This window comes from Penicillium verrucosum (genome assembly GCF_028828655.1).
Source record: "Penicillium verrucosum strain IBT 35672 chromosome Unknown utg000002l_segment0_segment0, whole genome shotgun sequence".
Taxonomy (NCBI): Eukaryota; Fungi; Ascomycota; class Eurotiomycetes; order Eurotiales; family Aspergillaceae; genus Penicillium; species Penicillium verrucosum.
The window spans coordinates 4,377,409-4,395,028 of record NW_026643211.1 but is presented as its reverse complement, the minus strand read 5'-3'; the positions used below and the strand labels follow the sequence as shown (position 1 = coordinate 4,395,028).

Genomic DNA, 17,620 nt, shown 5'->3' with positions numbered 1-17,620 from the left:
CTCTGGGATCTCTGAACGCCAGTCCTGGCAGATCTTAGGCTTCCACACCTCTGCAAAGTACAAGTCCAAACTCTCAGCAAGTATGTAAATCGAACGGCAATCGTGTGCCTGAAACCTCCGATATCTTGGCACCTGCACCATAATATCCAGGGAGAGTGGATATCGGGATAGCGAGATTTGGAATATGCTTTATGATAAGTACTTCAGGAAGCGATCTGTTTTATTGGACTTTGCTAATTGATGTAGAATGTTTTGTAAGTTGCTCAGTTATCCCGCGCCTGGGGAACTGGAAAATGTAGGAATGGCTTTGATAGTACATATTGAATGTTTTCAGTTAACATGTAGTACCCTCCTATAACTAGACTCAGAACAAAACCTTTCTTGAAGCATTGATTCCTTCAAGATCCCACCGCTGTGGTGCCGTCTTCTCCATCCACACCGACCAGTCTCCCCAAAAAGCCGGCCGCATAATCTGTGCATACTCCCAGTAGTCAGGATACCACCCCGCCGATTCCCAGTCAAGAATGCCTGTGACCATGTTCTGCTCGTCTACCATCACGTTGCGTGGCGCAATGTCCGCATGAGTGAACACCGAGCGCTCTGACCGAGGCAACATATCCAGCAGTTGATTCATATACCGACTCCCTCCACAGCGGAGATAGCGCTCGTATATTCTCGCACGTAGATCCAAGTCGCTGGTAAGTGGGCGAACGGGATTTTGCAGATCTTCAAGCATCGGGTCATGGGATGGAGAGCCATCTGCGGCACATTGATACGGCCCCTCAAGCGCTTGCGGACGAGCGATATTTCGGATTTTTAAGATTAGATCCCAAAGTTGAAGACATATTGACTCTTTAGCCTCGTCGTCTAGGCTGTCCCATTTCTTCTGTAGGGGTATCCCGGGAATAATAGTCATCGCAATCAACCCCTTAGGTGCATGAAAGTTGGGGTTTGAAGATTCTTCCGTTTCCGTTTCCATTTTAGCTTCATCCGCACTGAAATCGGTGAAAAGCACTTCAGGGACCGGAACCTCGGTGTTTTTAGAAACAAGTCTCATTGCTTCGGCTTCCGCAGATCGCACTCCAACCCCTGACTTGGTCACCCAGGAAGCGTCCCATTCAATAACAAGTCTGCCCATTTGCTTATCGAGCACATGGATCAGTTCTTGCTCATTTTCAAGGCTGAGTGGATCCACAGATGAGGGACATGGTAGTAAAGTGTTGCCCTTCTTGATATATCGGTGCCCTATGTGAAGATTCCGATCTTCGTAAAGAACCTCATCAGTTGGAGATTCGGTCATATTGTGGATATTCCCTTGACCGACAGCCAAGTTGAGCTGAGCAGTGATTACAAGGTGGAAATCTCATAAAGATCCAAGTTGCTTCGGTAGGAACAGACCCCTTCACTCCACAGCGGGTCCCAATGAGCTCTGGCACAGTCACGTGCAGGTGTCCCGGGGGTAGAGATCACCCGCTCCGGCTAGGAGTATAATAACCCCGAAGCTGTTCCCCAGTTATGAGGAATCAACCTTCCATTATTTTTCATTCTGTGTATGTGCTGTTAGTAGGCCTGTAGAGTAGAGCTTGACCCCGAGTGGTTGTGTTACTCGTGCTCGAGTACGCAGTCAAGTTGTTTTGTCGCAGCACCTGATCCCCGATTTCCTACAACAGTCTACCCTATAATCGTGCCAAGCCCACCACCAATTTTCACCCGATAACAAATTTCACGAATTAAGTATCTTTTGTATGGAAACTTCATACAAAAGGTACATAAACACGACATAATCATAACCCCAATTTTCTCATCCCTCAAAATAGTTAGGAAACATATAGGAAGATATATATTGTGTAAATAAGCCCTCAATTACTTAGTATCAATTCTAGTAAATTTAATAATGTATGTGTGGAGTAAACGAATGGTTAATCTTTTACATACAAGTTCTTATATATGGTGATTTCCAAAAAGTTTCCTACACTTCCATACTATATATTTAGAATTAATTATAGTTGTAGATCGGTTAAGCCTGATTTATTTTAATAACCTATCTGTTTAATTTTCCTTAAACTAGTCTGCTCATTTAGAGAGTTGAGGTTATGACTATGTCTTGTTTATGTACCTTTTGTATGGAGTTGCCATACAAAAGATATTTAATTCGTGAAATTTGTTATCGGGTGAAAATTTGCTATCGGGTGCCACCGGGTAGGTGGTGGTGGGCTTGGCACGATTATTGTACAAAATCTCACATAACTACATTAAATTAGGGCATAAAAGCTGAGCGGGACTCTGGTTTTTCACGGGTCCCGTTCAGCTGCGGGCGGCCCACAGGTTTCAACAGCGCTTATATAATCACCGTGAGACACCTGGGCACTCCCAAGCTGCAGCACCTAATTAGCCACCTAGGCAGTATACGAGCCATGTCATAGGCATTATGTGGTCCATACATTACCCCGGGATGTCCGGAATTACGTAGGTCGTATTTCGGCTATGCGCTGGATATTTCCCCTCCCCAATCCATGTCCCAGGTGACCAGCACAACGCAGTTGCACCTAGCGTACGAAGACGTATAGGGGTCAGGCGTCAAAACCCAATCTTGGGGGGGATGTTGATGCCTTAATGCCTGGATTACCACCGCTTCATACACCGCTCTATACAGTGTACTGTAAATTGTTAATACATCAACCTGCCTAAATGAAGCTTTTTGACACCATAAACACACGTATTTCTGGGTGGTTCAAGTCCGAAAAATGAAACTTTTGACCTCCATACAAATCAATTAAACCAGCCAAAAATATGGAGATGTCTGATTTGTATGGAGGTCAAAAGCTTCATTTTTCGGACTTGCAACCACCCAGAAAATGGAGATGCATTGATTTGTATGGAGGGCAAAAGCTTCATATACCCTACCTAACAACGCTGTACGTTGATTATTAAGGCACGTGTAATAGTAATTCATGTATTTATTCTTTTCTGCCGTTCTAAAATAAGGCATTAAGGCACCAAGGTCCTCTAAAACTGGGTTTTGACGCCTGACCCCTATGCGTCTTCGTACCTAGCGCCTTACTTTTCCCAGGCCAGTCAAATAGCGCAATTCTTTCTACTGAAATTTTGATTGGGAGATGAGTCTCTCTCTCTTGCCATACCTTGTTATTCACTTTATGATTGCATACGTTGACCAATTATAGGATGTCGATCCTATGTAAAAAGGGCAGGATCTGACAACCTGATGCACAAGATGGGTTATTGCTTTCAGCTCAATGTTCCCAAAAATAGATATCAGAAGTATTCAAGTACCTAGGTACCTAAGTACATCCCCACATACATAAATCACAGATCCAGTCTTTCACTTGGGGTGGGGTCGTTCTTTCAGCGACCTGATAACTCAGACGTCCAAGCTGAACACAAACAATAACAATACATAAGCTATTTAGTAGGTATTTTGCAGTAAATGCCCAAACTCACAGGTTATAAGGTACTGATGCTTATGTCTCTAAGAAATGAGCCACTATCCATCCGCGACGACGCCCATAAGGACCTTCGCTTTTAGGGAGGTGTGCGAGGTCAACGGTCGCACCTTCACCAGGAGAAAAGGCACACAGCAATGGACCGAGCAGACCGCTTCAACCAGCAGCTCTAACCAATCTCTTCCATCGCCACCCCTCTACCTATCTCTCGTTCATCAGCGACAAGGTCAAGGAGAACCTCTGCATTGGGCACTTTTTGTTTCCCGTGAGAACCAACCTGGATATATCTATCAGGTCAAGGGAGACGCAGAGTACATGAGCTACCTGCCTTCTAATCGAGCCGTTAATATTGTCCAATCTGGCTCTTTTTTTACATCTATCATCTAGCCGCTGTAACCGAAGAGCAGCAGGCGGTGGTGAGCAATGTCGCAGCGGCAGAGGTTCCCCCCAGAGCGAAAGATCGCAAGTCTGTGACAGAGAACTGCCAAGGTTGGACTTTTCGTGTTATCACCAAGCTGGTTGGATTAGGGTTGGTTCCAACTGCGAAACTTGATATGGCAAGGTCCATGCGTGAACCGGTCTAAGAGAGGCTTATGTCATCAGGGTTGTTAGTTGTACCTGAGGAGCCAGAGACTTTCATTAGTTGCTTTTTATTTCCTACAGATGCATGTGCGAGGAAAGTGTGTACGTTCACTTGTTACGATTAAATGACCCATAATCAAGATGATCGCCATAACCGGAAAGACAAAACGAACCCAGACTACTATACGGGGGGTTTACAGCAACCACTAGTCAGGCAAGGTGCAAATGCATACTGATGTAAGCCACCTACAGGGATCGCGTATTCTCGCCAGATTCGGCATAAGCAGGTGTTGCATGTTATCCTGTCTAGCCATCTATAACAGAATTCTCCGCATTTATGCGAGAATACTTTATAAAGAACACCTCCTCCCTGTGTAGACGTCCTTCGTTACTAGACAAAATCTGCTTCATCATGAAAATCTCGCTTGCTCTCTCTGCTCTTGCCTTACTTGCTTGCCCTGCCGCTGCTGTCGACCTTGATCCAACAGAAGACTGTGGCGCGCCCTTTAACGCCTGGTGGACCCAGTGCACCCGATCTGCCTCCAACTGCTGCTACTACGCAGCCGAAAAGGCCAATACAACCTGTCCGATGACTCGTGCAAGACATTATGTCTTGCTAGGACGGTGCAGGTCGCTCTTCGAGGGCAGCGCAAGACCCTACAACAAAACCGACTGTGTCACCGCCACCCTCTCCGGCATAGCTTTGCTTATGGGGGATCGTGACCTTAGCTTTCCTGTCAGTTGTACTATTGATGACATCAAGGACATGCCCTAGGGATTCCGGCGTTTCCCTGTAGGAGGCTTCGTGGAGAACCGTCCAGGAAAAGTCATGATGGGTATATTGGCAATGTTCGTGTACAATTTGAGGGAGGAAAGGTCCCGACAGCGAATCGGCAGTCTCCCGCGGAGACAATGATTGACACCCTTGTTGTTCACCCAGTCATTAGCATAGTCATATTACTGTCTGAGGTAATATGGCCATGGAATACATTGCCCTGAAGATTTACATCCGCAGCCCTGAGGTGATCGGGAAGTCCAAGGGTGGTAATAAAAGAGATTGTAACAAAGAGATAGGGTCAATAAAACTGCAAAAGATCATATAACATGAAGTAGATCGCTTCTCTCTTCCTTCTTCTCTTCTTGTTGGGTGCCTGGGTGCCTTAGGCACCCATGGACCCACTATCAGACAGATCCACCTACATAGTAGATAGTTTTCTCTCTCCTCTCCTCCTTCTCTTCTCTCCTCCGTCCATCTTAATCATTCCGAATCTACAGATATTGTTTCTTCATACAATCCTTCTTAGATTCTACAATACTTCTCTTCTCTCTCTGTCCACTCTGCTCCCTACGAATTCATATGCATTGTTTCTCCATTGAAACTTTACATCGTAGCATCCTCCATCGGGTACCCTGTCTTGGCGCAACTCCTAACCCCCGTCAACAGTAACTCGTAACTAGCTAACGGATCTTTCTTCCTCTGCTTCTAGGGATTCGATTCCAACGGTTTCTACCTCCTACCCTACCACCACCACCACAAGCACTTCCCAGATGCACTTGATTTTTATACCAGGTGAGAACTCCAGCGTTACGTCAACCCGTTACCCCGTGGTTATTTTGACTCGCAATGAGTGGAAGACCTCACCAGTCCATTGACTGACGCAGGGAAGCTTTTTTTCTCCTCTGCCTTTAGGAATCTCTACATTATCTGGTCTCAGCCTACCTTCATGAACGCTTCCAATTATCTCGCCACATTGCCCTGTCCGCCTTGCACCAATGGACTCAGCTTCTAGGAGGCGAGAACTATACTCAATCTCTATGTAGGTAGGGTAGTACAGTAGAATTTGAAAACTGATCATCGCTGACTTCAGGACTCTCCCAGGTGTGCCTAGTCTCGCAATCTACCGAGTGTGGTAAAAATGGTTTCAAGACTGAGCCGATATGCTCTAGGCCTCGTGGCCACGGGCAACAGCGGAAATCCCACCGCCGGTGGGTCAGCTATCCGCACTATGCAAAAGATGGCGACGTTTGGCATCCGCCGTGCTGTTTGCTGTCGATCGTCTTGCACAAATTTGAAAAAAAGAAATCTTCTTCAGACTAACCTCCAGTACAATCGTTCCTTTATTCACATTGTCTATCACTTGTCGCATTATCTATCACCATCCTGCATTACTGTGACACATACACCAACGATTTAATATCCCCAGCAACGTCCTTGACAGCAGTCCGAGCAGCTTGCGACCAGGCCGTCATTTGCACCCAGCCATGGGTCATGTCTAATGTGGATGTCAGAACGCCACAAAGTGTCTTGAGGTGCAGACTTTTCTTACCATCATAGTGTCTCCACATGACTTTGACACCCGCCTTTTGAAGCTTGCTCGCGTATTCAACTCCAACATCTCGAAGTGGATCGAAGCCGTTTGTGTATACACATGCGGCAGACAGATCACACAGCTGGTTTGTTTCCTGCATCCCTGGACTGACGTATCGGGAACTTGGAGGTATTCCGCGTGGGAGATAATGATCGGCAAAAGAAAAGATGCCATTACACTCGAGGTAATAACCTGAGTTATTCTCGACCGCAGCCGGCGTATCAAAAGGTACCCTTGCCTCGGGATAAAAGAGAATTTGCGCATCCAGTGGCTTTTTGCCGGCATCTTTGCGTCTGAGCACTATTCCAGCAGTCATGTTTCCACCGGCGCTATCTCCGCCACCGAGCACTGTTTGAATGCCACGTTCTCTACCGAACTCACCCTGAAGGGCATCAATCACTGCATCATACTCGTCTAGCTGGACTGGGAAGCGAAATTCTGGCGCAAGTTTGTATTCAATAGCGTGGATCTGAACGCCGCTGGCTTCTGCAAGCATTCGCAGGCCATTCTCAAACTCGTCGACTGAGCCGACGGTGTAACCTCCGCCATGGAAATAAATGAGGGCGACTGCTTTGTTAGATGCGCGGTAATCCTCTCCACTACTCGGATAAAGAACTCTAATGGGAATTGTGCCATGTGGTCCTCTTATGGCAGTAAACTCCACGTTGTGGATGGGGTGAACCTTGTTCAAAGGCAGGTTGTGGATACCAAAGACTCCTAAGTGTTTGCAACGTTCATCGTGGAAGTCTTCTTGGCCACCCAGGTGCAGGTCTGGAAATTGTTCGAGAAAAGAGGAGACTGATTCGTTGAGCTGGGAGCGGCTCCCCGTCTTGGGGATATGTTGCTGAGCCATTGTGATATAAATGTTCTATGGAAAGAATGTCTGGTGTGAACTAAGAGTAGTGAGATGCAAAGAGGTGCCCTATATATCTGTGATAATGTGGATACGCCATATGGGTGGACGTTCAGTACCGACCCATTGGCTGCAAGTGATATCCCTAAGTGGAACATTATGAATTCATAATGAAGCCATGACAAGGTTTTCTGGAAATTACCTAGGTGTCAAGATACCTAGGTATACCTAGGTAGAATGCAGATAAAGAAACCTGGTTCGTGCTAAAGCTCGTCCTAGACTACCAGAAAATGGCTATTCTCAGCTTCAGGTGAAGCAGGGGCATACTAGCAGCATTTTGCCGAGACCTATGGCTTACCCTATTCCGGAGTTAGGGCATCCGACCTCATCCGCCCTAATAGAAAGACAGACAGGGCGGTGTTGCGACGTACTTCTGATGCAACATTTTGGGTTTTGGGTGATTCCAATGACTACCAAACGGCGGAGCAAATTCTAATAGCGGCATCAATGGATTCTTTCACACTGAGATGCAAGATAATGACGAAAATAATGGCTACAAAAGAATGGCTCCGCGACAATGGGTCGTAAATCATATGAATTGGTCCTGGTTTACCTGCACCCAGTCTAGCGGCGGTGTAGCTATCGTGCTCTCTGAATGTCCTAAGCAATTTCAAGGATTGCAAACAATCGGGAAGGTCATATTCGTATTCAACATTGTCCTATATCTCAGTTTCATTTCGCTCATGGCCCTACGTTGGATTACGAACCCGAGGACTTTCAAACTATGTTTTACGGAAGGGCCTGAATGCGCATTCTATGGCTCATTCTGGTTAAGCTTTGCGACAATGTTCATATGCATGCAGCAATTTGGCAAACCGAACGTCCGAGAATGACTTGTGGTGGCTATCGGAGTATTATTCTGAATTTATGCCGCCATGACTCTGCTCAACTCTACTCTACACCTCTCCCTTGCCTTTAAATACACACCTGTCGTCGCGGTGGAGATGAGCCCTGCGTGGTTTCTTTCTATCTTCAATGCCATGCTCACAGATACTATCGCGGGATCCATAGCGCCTTCGCAGCCGCCGCCTCAGCGAATGCCTATCATCGTTGCCGGAATTGGGTACCAAGGCTTGGGTTGGACTGCTTCAGTCCTCCTTCTGGCCTGGTTCATCGGTCAACTTCTAGAGAAGGGCTGGCCAGAACCTTCCCAGAGACCGGGCTTGTTCATGAGTATCGGATCTGCCGGGTTCACTACTGTTGCGCTTATCGGCACAGCCCGTGCGGTGCCTGAAGGCTATGGGTATTTGCAACACATCCGATGGCCAAGGAAATCCTCCAGGTACTCGCAACATGGGCTGGTATCTTCCTTTGGGGTTTTGCGCTGTGGCTGTTTGGGCTCGCATTCTTTGTCTGCATGGCTGAGGTTATCACGCGTGAAAATGGTCTATGGGTGATACCTATGAGGTTTACCAACACGTGGTGGGGTAAGTATACTCCTCAAAATTTGACATTGCAGAATTATTGCTGATTATGAATCCCATACATGATAATAGCCTTCATCTTTCCTAATGTCGGGTTCACGCTAGCAACCGTGTATTTGGGACAAGAGCTAGAGAGTAATGCTATACTATGGTTTTCAGTCGGTATGATTATTTTGCTTGTTGTTTTCTGGTTGTTCGACCTATGTTTAATGATGAAGACAATTTTGATGTCAATCTGTGTCGACTCTCGAATTCGCCTTGAAAGTTACAATATGTCTGTCACATCCAGTGAATGTTAGTAATTCTGAAAAAATGTGTATATATAGAATATCCTTAGGAGTAATTATAGTATGTCATCCCATGGAGGGATACTTTACATTTCCTGTTCTTGTAGAGGATCCTGAATCAATCAACCATTTTCAATTGACATTATATTGATTCCGCTTGACCTTATTGGTCTTCTCGGCATACTAGGCTATACAAATATAAGGTTATTGTGCCATCTAGTGAAAGCGAACCTCTGAAATATCAAAAGACTTATCCAGAAGAAACAAAAACCCCCGATTTTTATATAAGTAATGATTACTATCATTGCTGTTTTATTATTTTCCAGTTATAATTCATAAAGCAAAATATCAATATCATCTAATGGAATTTTCCTCCAGAGACGTAATCAAGTATAGTAGGACAGTAGAAATACTAGAAACAGATTGATCTTCTCAGTACTATGCGGCCGCTTTGATTGATGCTTCGGTACGCTCTTGCAACCTCAGCCCGAGGTCCTTGTCACCACGACTAAAAAGGCCTACATTCAGTGTTAGACTTGCACTATATCGGACCGGTCTCTTCGAATATAACCAGTATAGTACTTACCATAGACAGCTTTGCGTAATTCGAGGCACTGAACATTCTTGACGCTGGAGACAAGATTGCTAATAAGCTTATCCTGGTGACCAGGGCTGCGACCAATAACCTCCCACAATGCTGCGGGCTGGACAAAGTCTGCTTCAGTGATCTCGCTAGAATAGGCCGAAACCTCTCCCGCCCATTTTTCATGATCAGTGTGTAAGTACAATGCTCCCGGGTTTGATGCTTTCACGTCTTGGTAGAACTTAATGGGTTTGATTGTGGAGCCAACATAACTAGGATCTCCGCCATAGTTGTGGTCAAATCGCATTTTTCCGTCCCTCTGGAAAGGACAGTAGACTTGGACCTGGACAGCGTTGGTTGGGAGCTGCTGGTAGTTCACTCCAAGTCGGTAGCGGGCCGCGTCGGGGTATGCGAAGAGTCGTGCTTGTAGCACTTAGTCACAAGCAAGTTAGCCTCGAGAATTTCTAGGAGAAAGACTTAATGCCCCTCCTACCTGGATCAGCGGATGGTGCAAATCCTGGAACCATCGTTGATGGCGAAAATGCAGCTTGCTCAATATCCGCAAAATAGTTTTGCGGCTGTTCGAGTTCAGTCACTGCATGTATCCTGGAGAAAGGTCAAATACTTACATTGCGGTTCATAGTAAGACGACCAATCTGCTGTAGAGGGAAATCCTTATGCGACCAGACCTTGGTCATATCGAAGATATTTACTTCGTATTTCTCGGCCTCTCCAGGGGTCATCAGCTGGACATAGACATTCCAGACAGGATAATCGCCTCTTTCGATGGCTTCAAACATGTCCTGAATCATATAGTCAGGGTTCTCTCCGGCAATTTTTGTAGCTTCTTCCCGGGTGAAATTCTGTATTCCTTGCTGCGTATGAAGGACATTATCTAGGTAACAACCGAGCATACTGTGTTGTTGAAAACCCAATCAAGGTTTCCCTCGTCCGTGTAGAGCTTCATTGACCATCCGTGCACATCGCGAGAGGTATCAGCAGATCCTGACTCGGCTCCGACGGTTGACACGCGCTGCAGCACCGGCGTTTTCTTCCCGACCTTGTTGAGAAAGCTGGCGCAGGTAAAATCAGAACAATCACGGGTGGCTTCGAACTCGCCATAAGATCTACAAATAGTGTCAATCCGTGAAAGTTTTCGGGGGAGCCTTAACAGCTTACCCAACAGCTTTTGCATGGACGACTCTATGCAAGGGTCCAATGTCAGTTTACTATACGGGCCTCAAAGTAACCGATCGATTGGACAAGACACTAACCGCTCCGGGATTCTCTCACGCGAGAAATGAGTCAAGGTCTCAATGAGCCGAGTATCCTGAAGCAATCCGAGCCCGCCGCCCTGTCTATCCCGCATCAGAACAGTCGCTTTGTTGCTGGCAAAGGGGCAGCCTAGGAATAGTCAGACATAAACAAATCCAATACTGAAAATGTCTTGTACCTTCGGCCAAAGTGTAATATTTGTTGTCGCCCATGCTGAATGGAAATTGAGGGTGATGGTAATAGTTTCAGATGAGACAGAAGAATTGTGTGTGTGTGATTATTGAGTTAGGCTCGCTCGAGGGTTGCAGATTATATAAGTATGTAGTCTCAACCCCAGGGAAAGCTCCCATTTTGATTTGAGAGGCTTTGAATTCAAGTTAGCTCTTAGTATCACGCTTACACTCATTGGAGCTTTGCCATCGACAGCTAGGAAGGGTCCACTGCCGTTGACCCCTAGCTTCAACACATATATTCCTCTTTGTAAAAGATGACGCAGTTAAAGTTGATGTAAGAAGCACTACCTGGGTAAGTCGCAACTTTAAAGCGAGGGCAAACGTCTCATTGGTCGAATACCACTACCAAATCTGGTTAGTGGAGATCCATCCGCGCCGGAACCTGGATCCGTGGACCCACTATATTTGACCCTCGGATCTCAACCTTGGAAGTCTTGAAAGCTTGTTAGGGCTTAGCGTAGGTGTGGTCCTCATGTAACTGGATTCTTCAATTGAGATTGACTCCCTGTAAGCCCTGTGCCCTTCAACTTCCAACTACTCTGTTAAGGAAGCTCCTACATTCCAATTCCGTTGAGGTGGCATATGTTATTTACGGAGTCTGGACCAATAGTTCAGCTCTAGAATACTATATTAGCCATCTGTATGGATCCGGAGCTTGCGGATCCCTTCTCGGTGTATTTCCATAGAGCTGGCCAAGAGAAAAATCAATAAAATTTATTTAGCGCGTATTTACCGAGTACAAACTAGGCTGTACCTAGACGTGGATGCAGCAGATGTCATGCCGAGGTAACCCAGCGGGTCCATTGGTGACACTTTTCTCTCTGTGTCCCTCATTAACGGAAGCCTGGGAGACGGCCCACTACGTGCTTCCAAACAGCCAACCACCTGGTGTAGAGATTTTCCAATCTAGTCGGAGCTTTGTAGGTCTCTCCGAAATACGACCCTCTTGGCCGGCCAGATACTACCAGTTAAAGTAACCTAATTGCAGAGCTCTCGGCGTGTTTAAGATGTGTCGCACGGGCGAGAGTGCAAGGTGATGCTAGGTGTAGGACTCAGGACTCAGAACCGGCGCAACTCATCCCACGCACCCCCAATATGGAAATACTATCAGACCAATGGGGGATTATTACGCGAGTCTGGATCCCTGCATACGTGGAACTGCTACCTAGGTACCTTGCTCCTTGCACCCAACTCTGGTTGGAACTGGGGTGCGAGACCTTTATACCAGAAATTCCATTACCTCAATTATAAAAGGCTTGTAGAATTCGTCTCTTGTCGACTGAGAAAGCCATCCTTTTTTAAACCTTCAATCATTTGCACTATCTTACCATTGTCCTCCATTTATCATGTCTGTTCAGGACAATGCCAGATTCGACTTCATTATCGTTGGTGGTGGTACTGCCGGCAACGTTGTGGCCGGCCGCCTGGCTGAGAACCCCAACGCTAAAATCTTAGTTGTTGAAGCTGGTGTTGGCAATTCGAAAGACAACGAGGAAATCAGAACACCTTCAAACGCTATGCAACTTCGAAACAGCCAGTATGACTGGGCCTACAAGTCAACCATAGTCAAACGAGAAGACTATGAACGGATTGAGAAGCCCAACACCCGCGGCAAAGCCCTTGGTGGTAGTTCGTCCCTGAACTACTTCACCTGGGCTCCAGGATCCAAGGGGACCTTTGATATGTGGGAGGAGTATGGTGGAAAAGAGTGGACTTGGGACCCGCTCGTTCCCTACCTGCGAAAGAGTGCGACCTACCATGACGATGATAAGGCATACGCGCCAGAACTGAAAAAGATCGGCGAAAACGGTCCGATCCCAATTTCCCACTCCGAACTTATTCCAGAGATGCAAACTTTCCGTAACCTCCTCACCAATGCGTGGAAGTCCACTGGTCAGCCAATCAGCGAGAATATCTTCGACGGTCAAATGGTTGGCCTGACCTACAGTGTCAACAGTATTTACAAGGGTCGTCGCTCTGGTAGTTTCCTTTGTGTTGACAAGCCAAACATCACAATCCTTCCCCAGGTGCACTCGAAGAAGCTTATTATCGACAAGGCTGATAAGACCTGCAAGGGTGTGACTGTTATCACGAGCTCTGACCAAGAGCTAAACCTATATGCTACCCGTGAAGTCATCGTGTCCCAGGGTGTCTTCGAGTCTCCTAAGCTCCTGATGCTTAGTGGTATCGGGTCGAGTGCAGAGCTGAAGAAGCACGGTATCCCGGTGGTCGTCGATAACCCTCACGTTGGTCAGCATCTCCTAGATCACCCTGGTGTTCCTTTCGTCCTTCGCGTCAAGGATGGCTTCGGTATGGATGACCACATCCTACGCAAGGGCACCCCCCGTAACAACCAGGCCATACAAGCCTACCAGACCAATCACAGCGGTCCATTAGGCTCCGGCTTCCTTGAGATAGTCGGATTCCCCCGGATTGACAAGTACTTGGAAAATGACCCCCTGTACCGTCAGGCTAAGGCCTCGAACGGAAATAATGACCCATTCTGCCCGTACGGCCAGCCTCACTTCGAGCTTGACTTCATCTGTCTTTTCGGTAGCGCATTCCAGTGGCACTATCCCACACCAAGCAAGGGCAATTACATGACCGTCATGGTTGACCTTGTCCGCCCTGTCTCTGACCCCGGTGAGGTCATTCTCAACAGTGCCGACCCGCTGCAGCAACCCAACATCAACTTAAACTACTTCAACAACGACCTCGATATCATCGCCCTCCGCGAGGGTATCAGATATACCTACGATGTCCTGAAGAACGGACCCGGCATTAAGGACATTATTGAGGACGAGTATCCCTGGGAGATGCCTCTGCATGACGACGAACTCATGAAAATGGCCGTGCTGGACCGCTGTCAGACCTCCTTTCACCCTTGTGGTACTGCTCGTTTGTCTAAAAACATCCAGCAGGGTGTGGTCGACCCCAACCTGAAGGTCCACGGCATCAAAAACCTCCGTGTGATTGACGCATCCGTTATCCCTGTCATTCCTGACTGCAGGATCCAGAACTCTGTTTACATGGTTGGTGAGAAGGGTGCAGATGCCATCAAGCGTGACCACGGCGACTTGTACAAATAAGCTAGGTAACTGGAGTGAGTAAGCCTTTAGCATAAAGATCTAATGTTATGATCTTTTTGACTTATGAAATTGTCCGTAACGAATTAGTTTAGTGAATACCTAGGTAGTTGTTGAGATCACCTGAAAAGCTATGGATTTCAAAAGACGACAGAGGAAAGGGGATGGCAGAGCCATGATGATAAGAATACAGGCCAGCAATAGTCAAAATTAAAGGCACATGGCGAGAAGTCAGCAAATGCTGTCAAAGGAGTACAGCGGAGTTATCAGCATACTCTGACAGAAAAAGTAAAGAACCATCAAGGAAGATGCAGAGAAACGGAGTGATTCAGCCTGAGCTTCATCGACTCGACGACATCTGGCATATTCAAAGCTACTCCGATGCGGTTTCCCTCGTGGATCACATCAGCAAATAGTATTCCTGCAACATCTCTGTCGGCAGAGATCACGAAGCTGCCAGCATCGCCATCCTCCAGGAAATCGCCATCCACACCCGTGATAACATATTCTTCGGTGATATGGGTTGCCATTGATATTTCAGCGCCATCGATTTCATATCGTGGCCCTTTCCACTGACAGACGCTTTTCGCACCATTACAGATGCCCCCAGTCACCTGCGTGGTACGACCTTTCTTGAAGTAGTACTCATCAGTCTGTAGTTCACCAAACTGTGTGATAGAGCTGTTAGGCCGGGGAAGAAAGGTTGCAGATCCACCAGATAGGAGATTAGTCGACGTGGGCCTCTGCTTCCGCGGGATGTCAGGTACTATGTTCGGGCGGAAGTACCGTTGCTGGGCTTCGGTTGTAAGCTCGACGAATGCCCAATCAAGGAACCGTTTGCCATGGACCAATAGTCCTGATGCAAATCTGACTTTGCCGAGAACGTGTGGCATAGACTTCACAACATTTTGTGTCTGGATCAGACTAGCGTCGGCGATGTCGAGGTCCTGGAGCCGCTGCCGAGAGGCTTCTCTGGGTTCTTCTCCGGCGAGAAGCCGCAGCTCAATGGTCTCTTCGATCCGAGCCTTCTGGGATGCGAGGCTTTCTCTGTGGTGCTGAATATCCGCGAGTGTACGGTCTCGGTCCATCTGGGCGATAGACTCGATGATGGTTGCATTTTGGTCGTCAGGGGGGAAATTGGCGGAAATTCCAGTGCGATCAACCTCATCGCGGAAGGGAGTGTGTGCTGTTGGTCTCACAACATGGTAGTTAGTTAGAAACCCAAAATGGGCCCGGTCGTCATATCTTAGTTCAACAAAACCGCCCAGAGTTCCAGCATTCTGATCACCGCTGATTCCAATTGAATCACCCATCGCCACCCAATCTCTGTCATCAAACCGATCTCTGAATGAGATGGAAGGATCATGTTTCAGGAGATTAAGGGTTCCCGGCAGAAACTCCACGTCAACAAGCAGAGCTGACACCTTCAATGAAAGTTGTCCGATGATCCGGGCCCGGATTTCGTACCAGTTGGCCATAAGTAGTGGCTGGATGAAAATCACAATTCCAGGTCGCGCCAAGCGAATGTCAGGGCCACCGACGTTGAACGGGCAAATCATTTGCCAGTTCTCCCCCACTGCAGAACTCATCGTTTCCACAATACTGTGCTTGAGCGTGTGAAAGGCGGAAACCACTGCACTTGTTGAGGCAATGGGATACAGATGAGGTGGAGAGAAGTGGTCTCCGTTGAGAACCTCGACGTGCACATTCGTAAGGGAATTCTTATGAAGCAGCTTGACAAGGCTGTCTTTGATAGGCCCTAAGCGGATGAAGGTTGACCCATCACCTGACACCGTAACGCGCAGCAAAAAGAAATAGCTGCCTGTAACTCGTGCTTTCAGGGTGTGGTGGAAAGATTCTGTGGGTATCCGGTGTTGACTGAGGATTGCGTCGATCTCAGGCCGAAGATGTCGTGTTGGATTTTCTTCTGCAGTGAGAAATTCGGTCTTCATTTCCGAGTTGTCATGTCCGTGGAATGTGTTGCTCCGAAAGGGGTCTGTGCGATAACGGAACTCCTCCAGCCTCATTTCACCTTCATTGTCCTCTGACTCCCTCAGAAGCCGACGCCTCTTCCACGGGCTTGGCGGGCCCGAAGAGGCGGGACTTGGAAACTCGGGCTTGTAAGTGGACATTCTGATCTGAAAGAAAACAAATGGATGAACTGAACATCTCTGCTGATGAAGTTGGGAGAGGAAAAAAAGAGAAAAGAGAAAAGAGAAAAGAGTTGAGTGGGCTTCCAAGGTGAATTCTAGCTTTTCGGACCGCTCCTTCCACAATACTGCCAGATGACATGTACGTTCAGATGTCGGCAACCTCCCGACATTGATTATCGTACCTTGCCGTCTCAAATTTCAATGACTTCTGAAATCCGCCGACGAGTTGCCAAGTGAGGCAAAAGTCAGCACGATTGCATGCAGACCATAACACCAAACCAAAATAGAATCCACGCCTTAGGGTCCTTAATAGTCTCTTTTAATTAGACCGAGAAAGATTTTTGTCACCACCGTCCCGATCCTGCGCTATGCGTAGAAATAGCACCTGTCTCCCCCGAGCGTTGAGAAATCATGCATCCTTGGGCCCATTCGGCATCAGAAAAAACAATAATGCCACCCCGGCTGCAAGAGTTATCCCACCATGAATAATGAATAATACGTGCCAGAGGGCTATCGTGAGTGATGTGTTTTTGCTAATCCCGTATATCAGACAACAGCCTAGTACTTGAGCTAGTCTATTTATTAAAACCTATAACGCGGTTCGGGCATTATTTTCTGGCTTGCGGTACTAGTATATACTCGTTATTGTTATAAATGCTGGGGAGATAGTACCTTCGCTGAATCCGAGAAGAAAACGTACAGCAGCGAATCCGCCAAAGGTTTGAGGTGCAGCTAGACATATGTAGATGATGCCCTAGATAATTCTGTATAAGTAAACGCTGTTAGCATATGAAATGATATGACACGAAGGCCGGATGAAAACTCACACGGTGGTACCGACGAATTTGTTTGATGGAAGTCGACTTATTAGATAAATAAAGGGGTACTCAGAAACTAGTTGCCTAATGTAGAAAATGGAGCTTGATTATGAGTATTGCGAGCTGGTTATGTTGAGATCTTCGATTAAGCCGAAGACGCTAGTATAACTCAGACTCTACTTGTTAAGATATTGGAGGAAAAAGATGAAGCATATCTAGGTTTGCCTATTAGCTAGTGTATGGCTGGAATGAAGGACGAGAACCACTTACTAAAGGCAGAATGACTGTGTTAATCTTGCGTAAAACGGCTTTCTCTTCCTCGGCAGTGTAGGAGCCTAGGAGCCCCGGAGCTTGACTAATTTACCGGTCATTCGATCGGACTCCTTATTTGCGATATCCTTGCTGAAGTTGTCTATTGGGATAAATACCTGACAAA

General features: G+C 47.0%; 9 protein-coding genes across 9 annotated transcripts; 4 read left to right on the top strand and 5 right to left on the bottom strand.

Moving 5' to 3' along the window:
• Positions 1 to 364: 364 nt before the first annotated feature.
• N7516_007280 (kinase-like protein) lies at positions 365 to 1,300 on the bottom strand (the record flags this gene model as incomplete). The annotated part of the gene is made up of 1 exon (XM_057220000.1): positions 365 to 1,300. The coding sequence occupies one exon, from the start codon at positions 1,298 to 1,300 to the stop codon at positions 365 to 367; it is 936 nt and encodes a 311-aa protein (XP_057074091.1).
• Positions 1,301 to 3,494: 2,194 nt separating this feature from the next.
• Positions 3,495 to 4,045, top strand: N7516_007279 (uncharacterized protein; the record flags this gene model as incomplete). Its single annotated transcript, XM_057219999.1, has 2 exons — positions 3,495 to 3,803; positions 3,869 to 4,045. The coding sequence occupies 2 exons, from the start codon at positions 3,495 to 3,497 to the stop codon at positions 4,043 to 4,045; spliced, it is 486 nt and encodes a 161-aa protein (XP_057074090.1).
• A 410-nt stretch (positions 4,046 to 4,455) lies between these two features.
• N7516_007278 (uncharacterized protein) lies at positions 4,456 to 4,818 on the top strand (the record flags this gene model as incomplete). Its single annotated transcript, XM_057219998.1, has 1 exon — positions 4,456 to 4,818. One exon carries the CDS (start codon positions 4,456 to 4,458, stop codon positions 4,816 to 4,818), a length of 363 nt encoding a protein of 120 aa, XP_057074089.1.
• A 1,391-nt stretch (positions 4,819 to 6,209) lies between these two features.
• N7516_007277 (triacylglycerol lipase) lies at positions 6,210 to 7,265 on the bottom strand (the record flags this gene model as incomplete). The annotated part of the gene is made up of 1 exon (XM_057219997.1): positions 6,210 to 7,265. The coding sequence occupies one exon, from the start codon at positions 7,263 to 7,265 to the stop codon at positions 6,210 to 6,212; it is 1,056 nt and encodes a 351-aa protein (XP_057074088.1).
• Positions 7,266 to 8,200: 935 nt separating this feature from the next.
• Positions 8,201 to 9,011, top strand: N7516_007276 (uncharacterized protein; the record flags this gene model as incomplete). Its single annotated transcript, XM_057219996.1, has 4 exons — positions 8,201 to 8,551; positions 8,596 to 8,752; positions 8,822 to 8,911; positions 8,968 to 9,011. 4 exons carry the CDS (start codon positions 8,201 to 8,203, stop codon positions 9,009 to 9,011), a joined length of 642 nt encoding a protein of 213 aa, XP_057074087.1.
• A 463-nt stretch (positions 9,012 to 9,474) lies between these two features.
• N7516_007275 (uncharacterized protein) lies at positions 9,475 to 11,106 on the bottom strand (the record flags this gene model as incomplete). Its single annotated transcript, XM_057219995.1, has 7 exons — positions 9,475 to 9,554; positions 9,623 to 10,051; positions 10,113 to 10,197; positions 10,249 to 10,494; positions 10,536 to 10,848; positions 10,894 to 11,023; positions 11,073 to 11,106. The coding sequence occupies 7 exons, from the start codon at positions 11,104 to 11,106 to the stop codon at positions 9,475 to 9,477; spliced, it is 1,317 nt and encodes a 438-aa protein (XP_057074086.1).
• A 1,367-nt stretch (positions 11,107 to 12,473) lies between these two features.
• On the top strand, positions 12,474 to 14,216 carry N7516_007274 (GMC family oxidoreductase; the record flags this gene model as incomplete). Its single annotated transcript, XM_057219994.1, has 1 exon — positions 12,474 to 14,216. One exon carries the CDS (start codon positions 12,474 to 12,476, stop codon positions 14,214 to 14,216), a length of 1,743 nt encoding a protein of 580 aa, XP_057074085.1.
• A 296-nt stretch (positions 14,217 to 14,512) lies between these two features.
• Positions 14,513 to 16,345, bottom strand: N7516_007273 (uncharacterized protein; the record flags this gene model as incomplete). The annotated part of the gene is made up of 1 exon (XM_057219993.1): positions 14,513 to 16,345. The coding sequence occupies one exon, from the start codon at positions 16,343 to 16,345 to the stop codon at positions 14,513 to 14,515; it is 1,833 nt and encodes a 610-aa protein (XP_057074084.1).
• Positions 16,346 to 16,955: 610 nt separating this feature from the next.
• Positions 16,956 to 17,555, bottom strand: N7516_007272 (uncharacterized protein; the record flags this gene model as incomplete). Its single annotated transcript, XM_057219992.1, is given in 4 exon segments — positions 16,956 to 16,994; positions 17,067 to 17,120; positions 17,455 to 17,534; positions 17,549 to 17,555. 4 exon segments carry the CDS (start codon positions 17,553 to 17,555, stop codon positions 16,956 to 16,958), a joined length of 180 nt encoding a protein of 59 aa, XP_057074083.1.
• Positions 17,556 to 17,620: the final 65 nt, after the last annotated feature.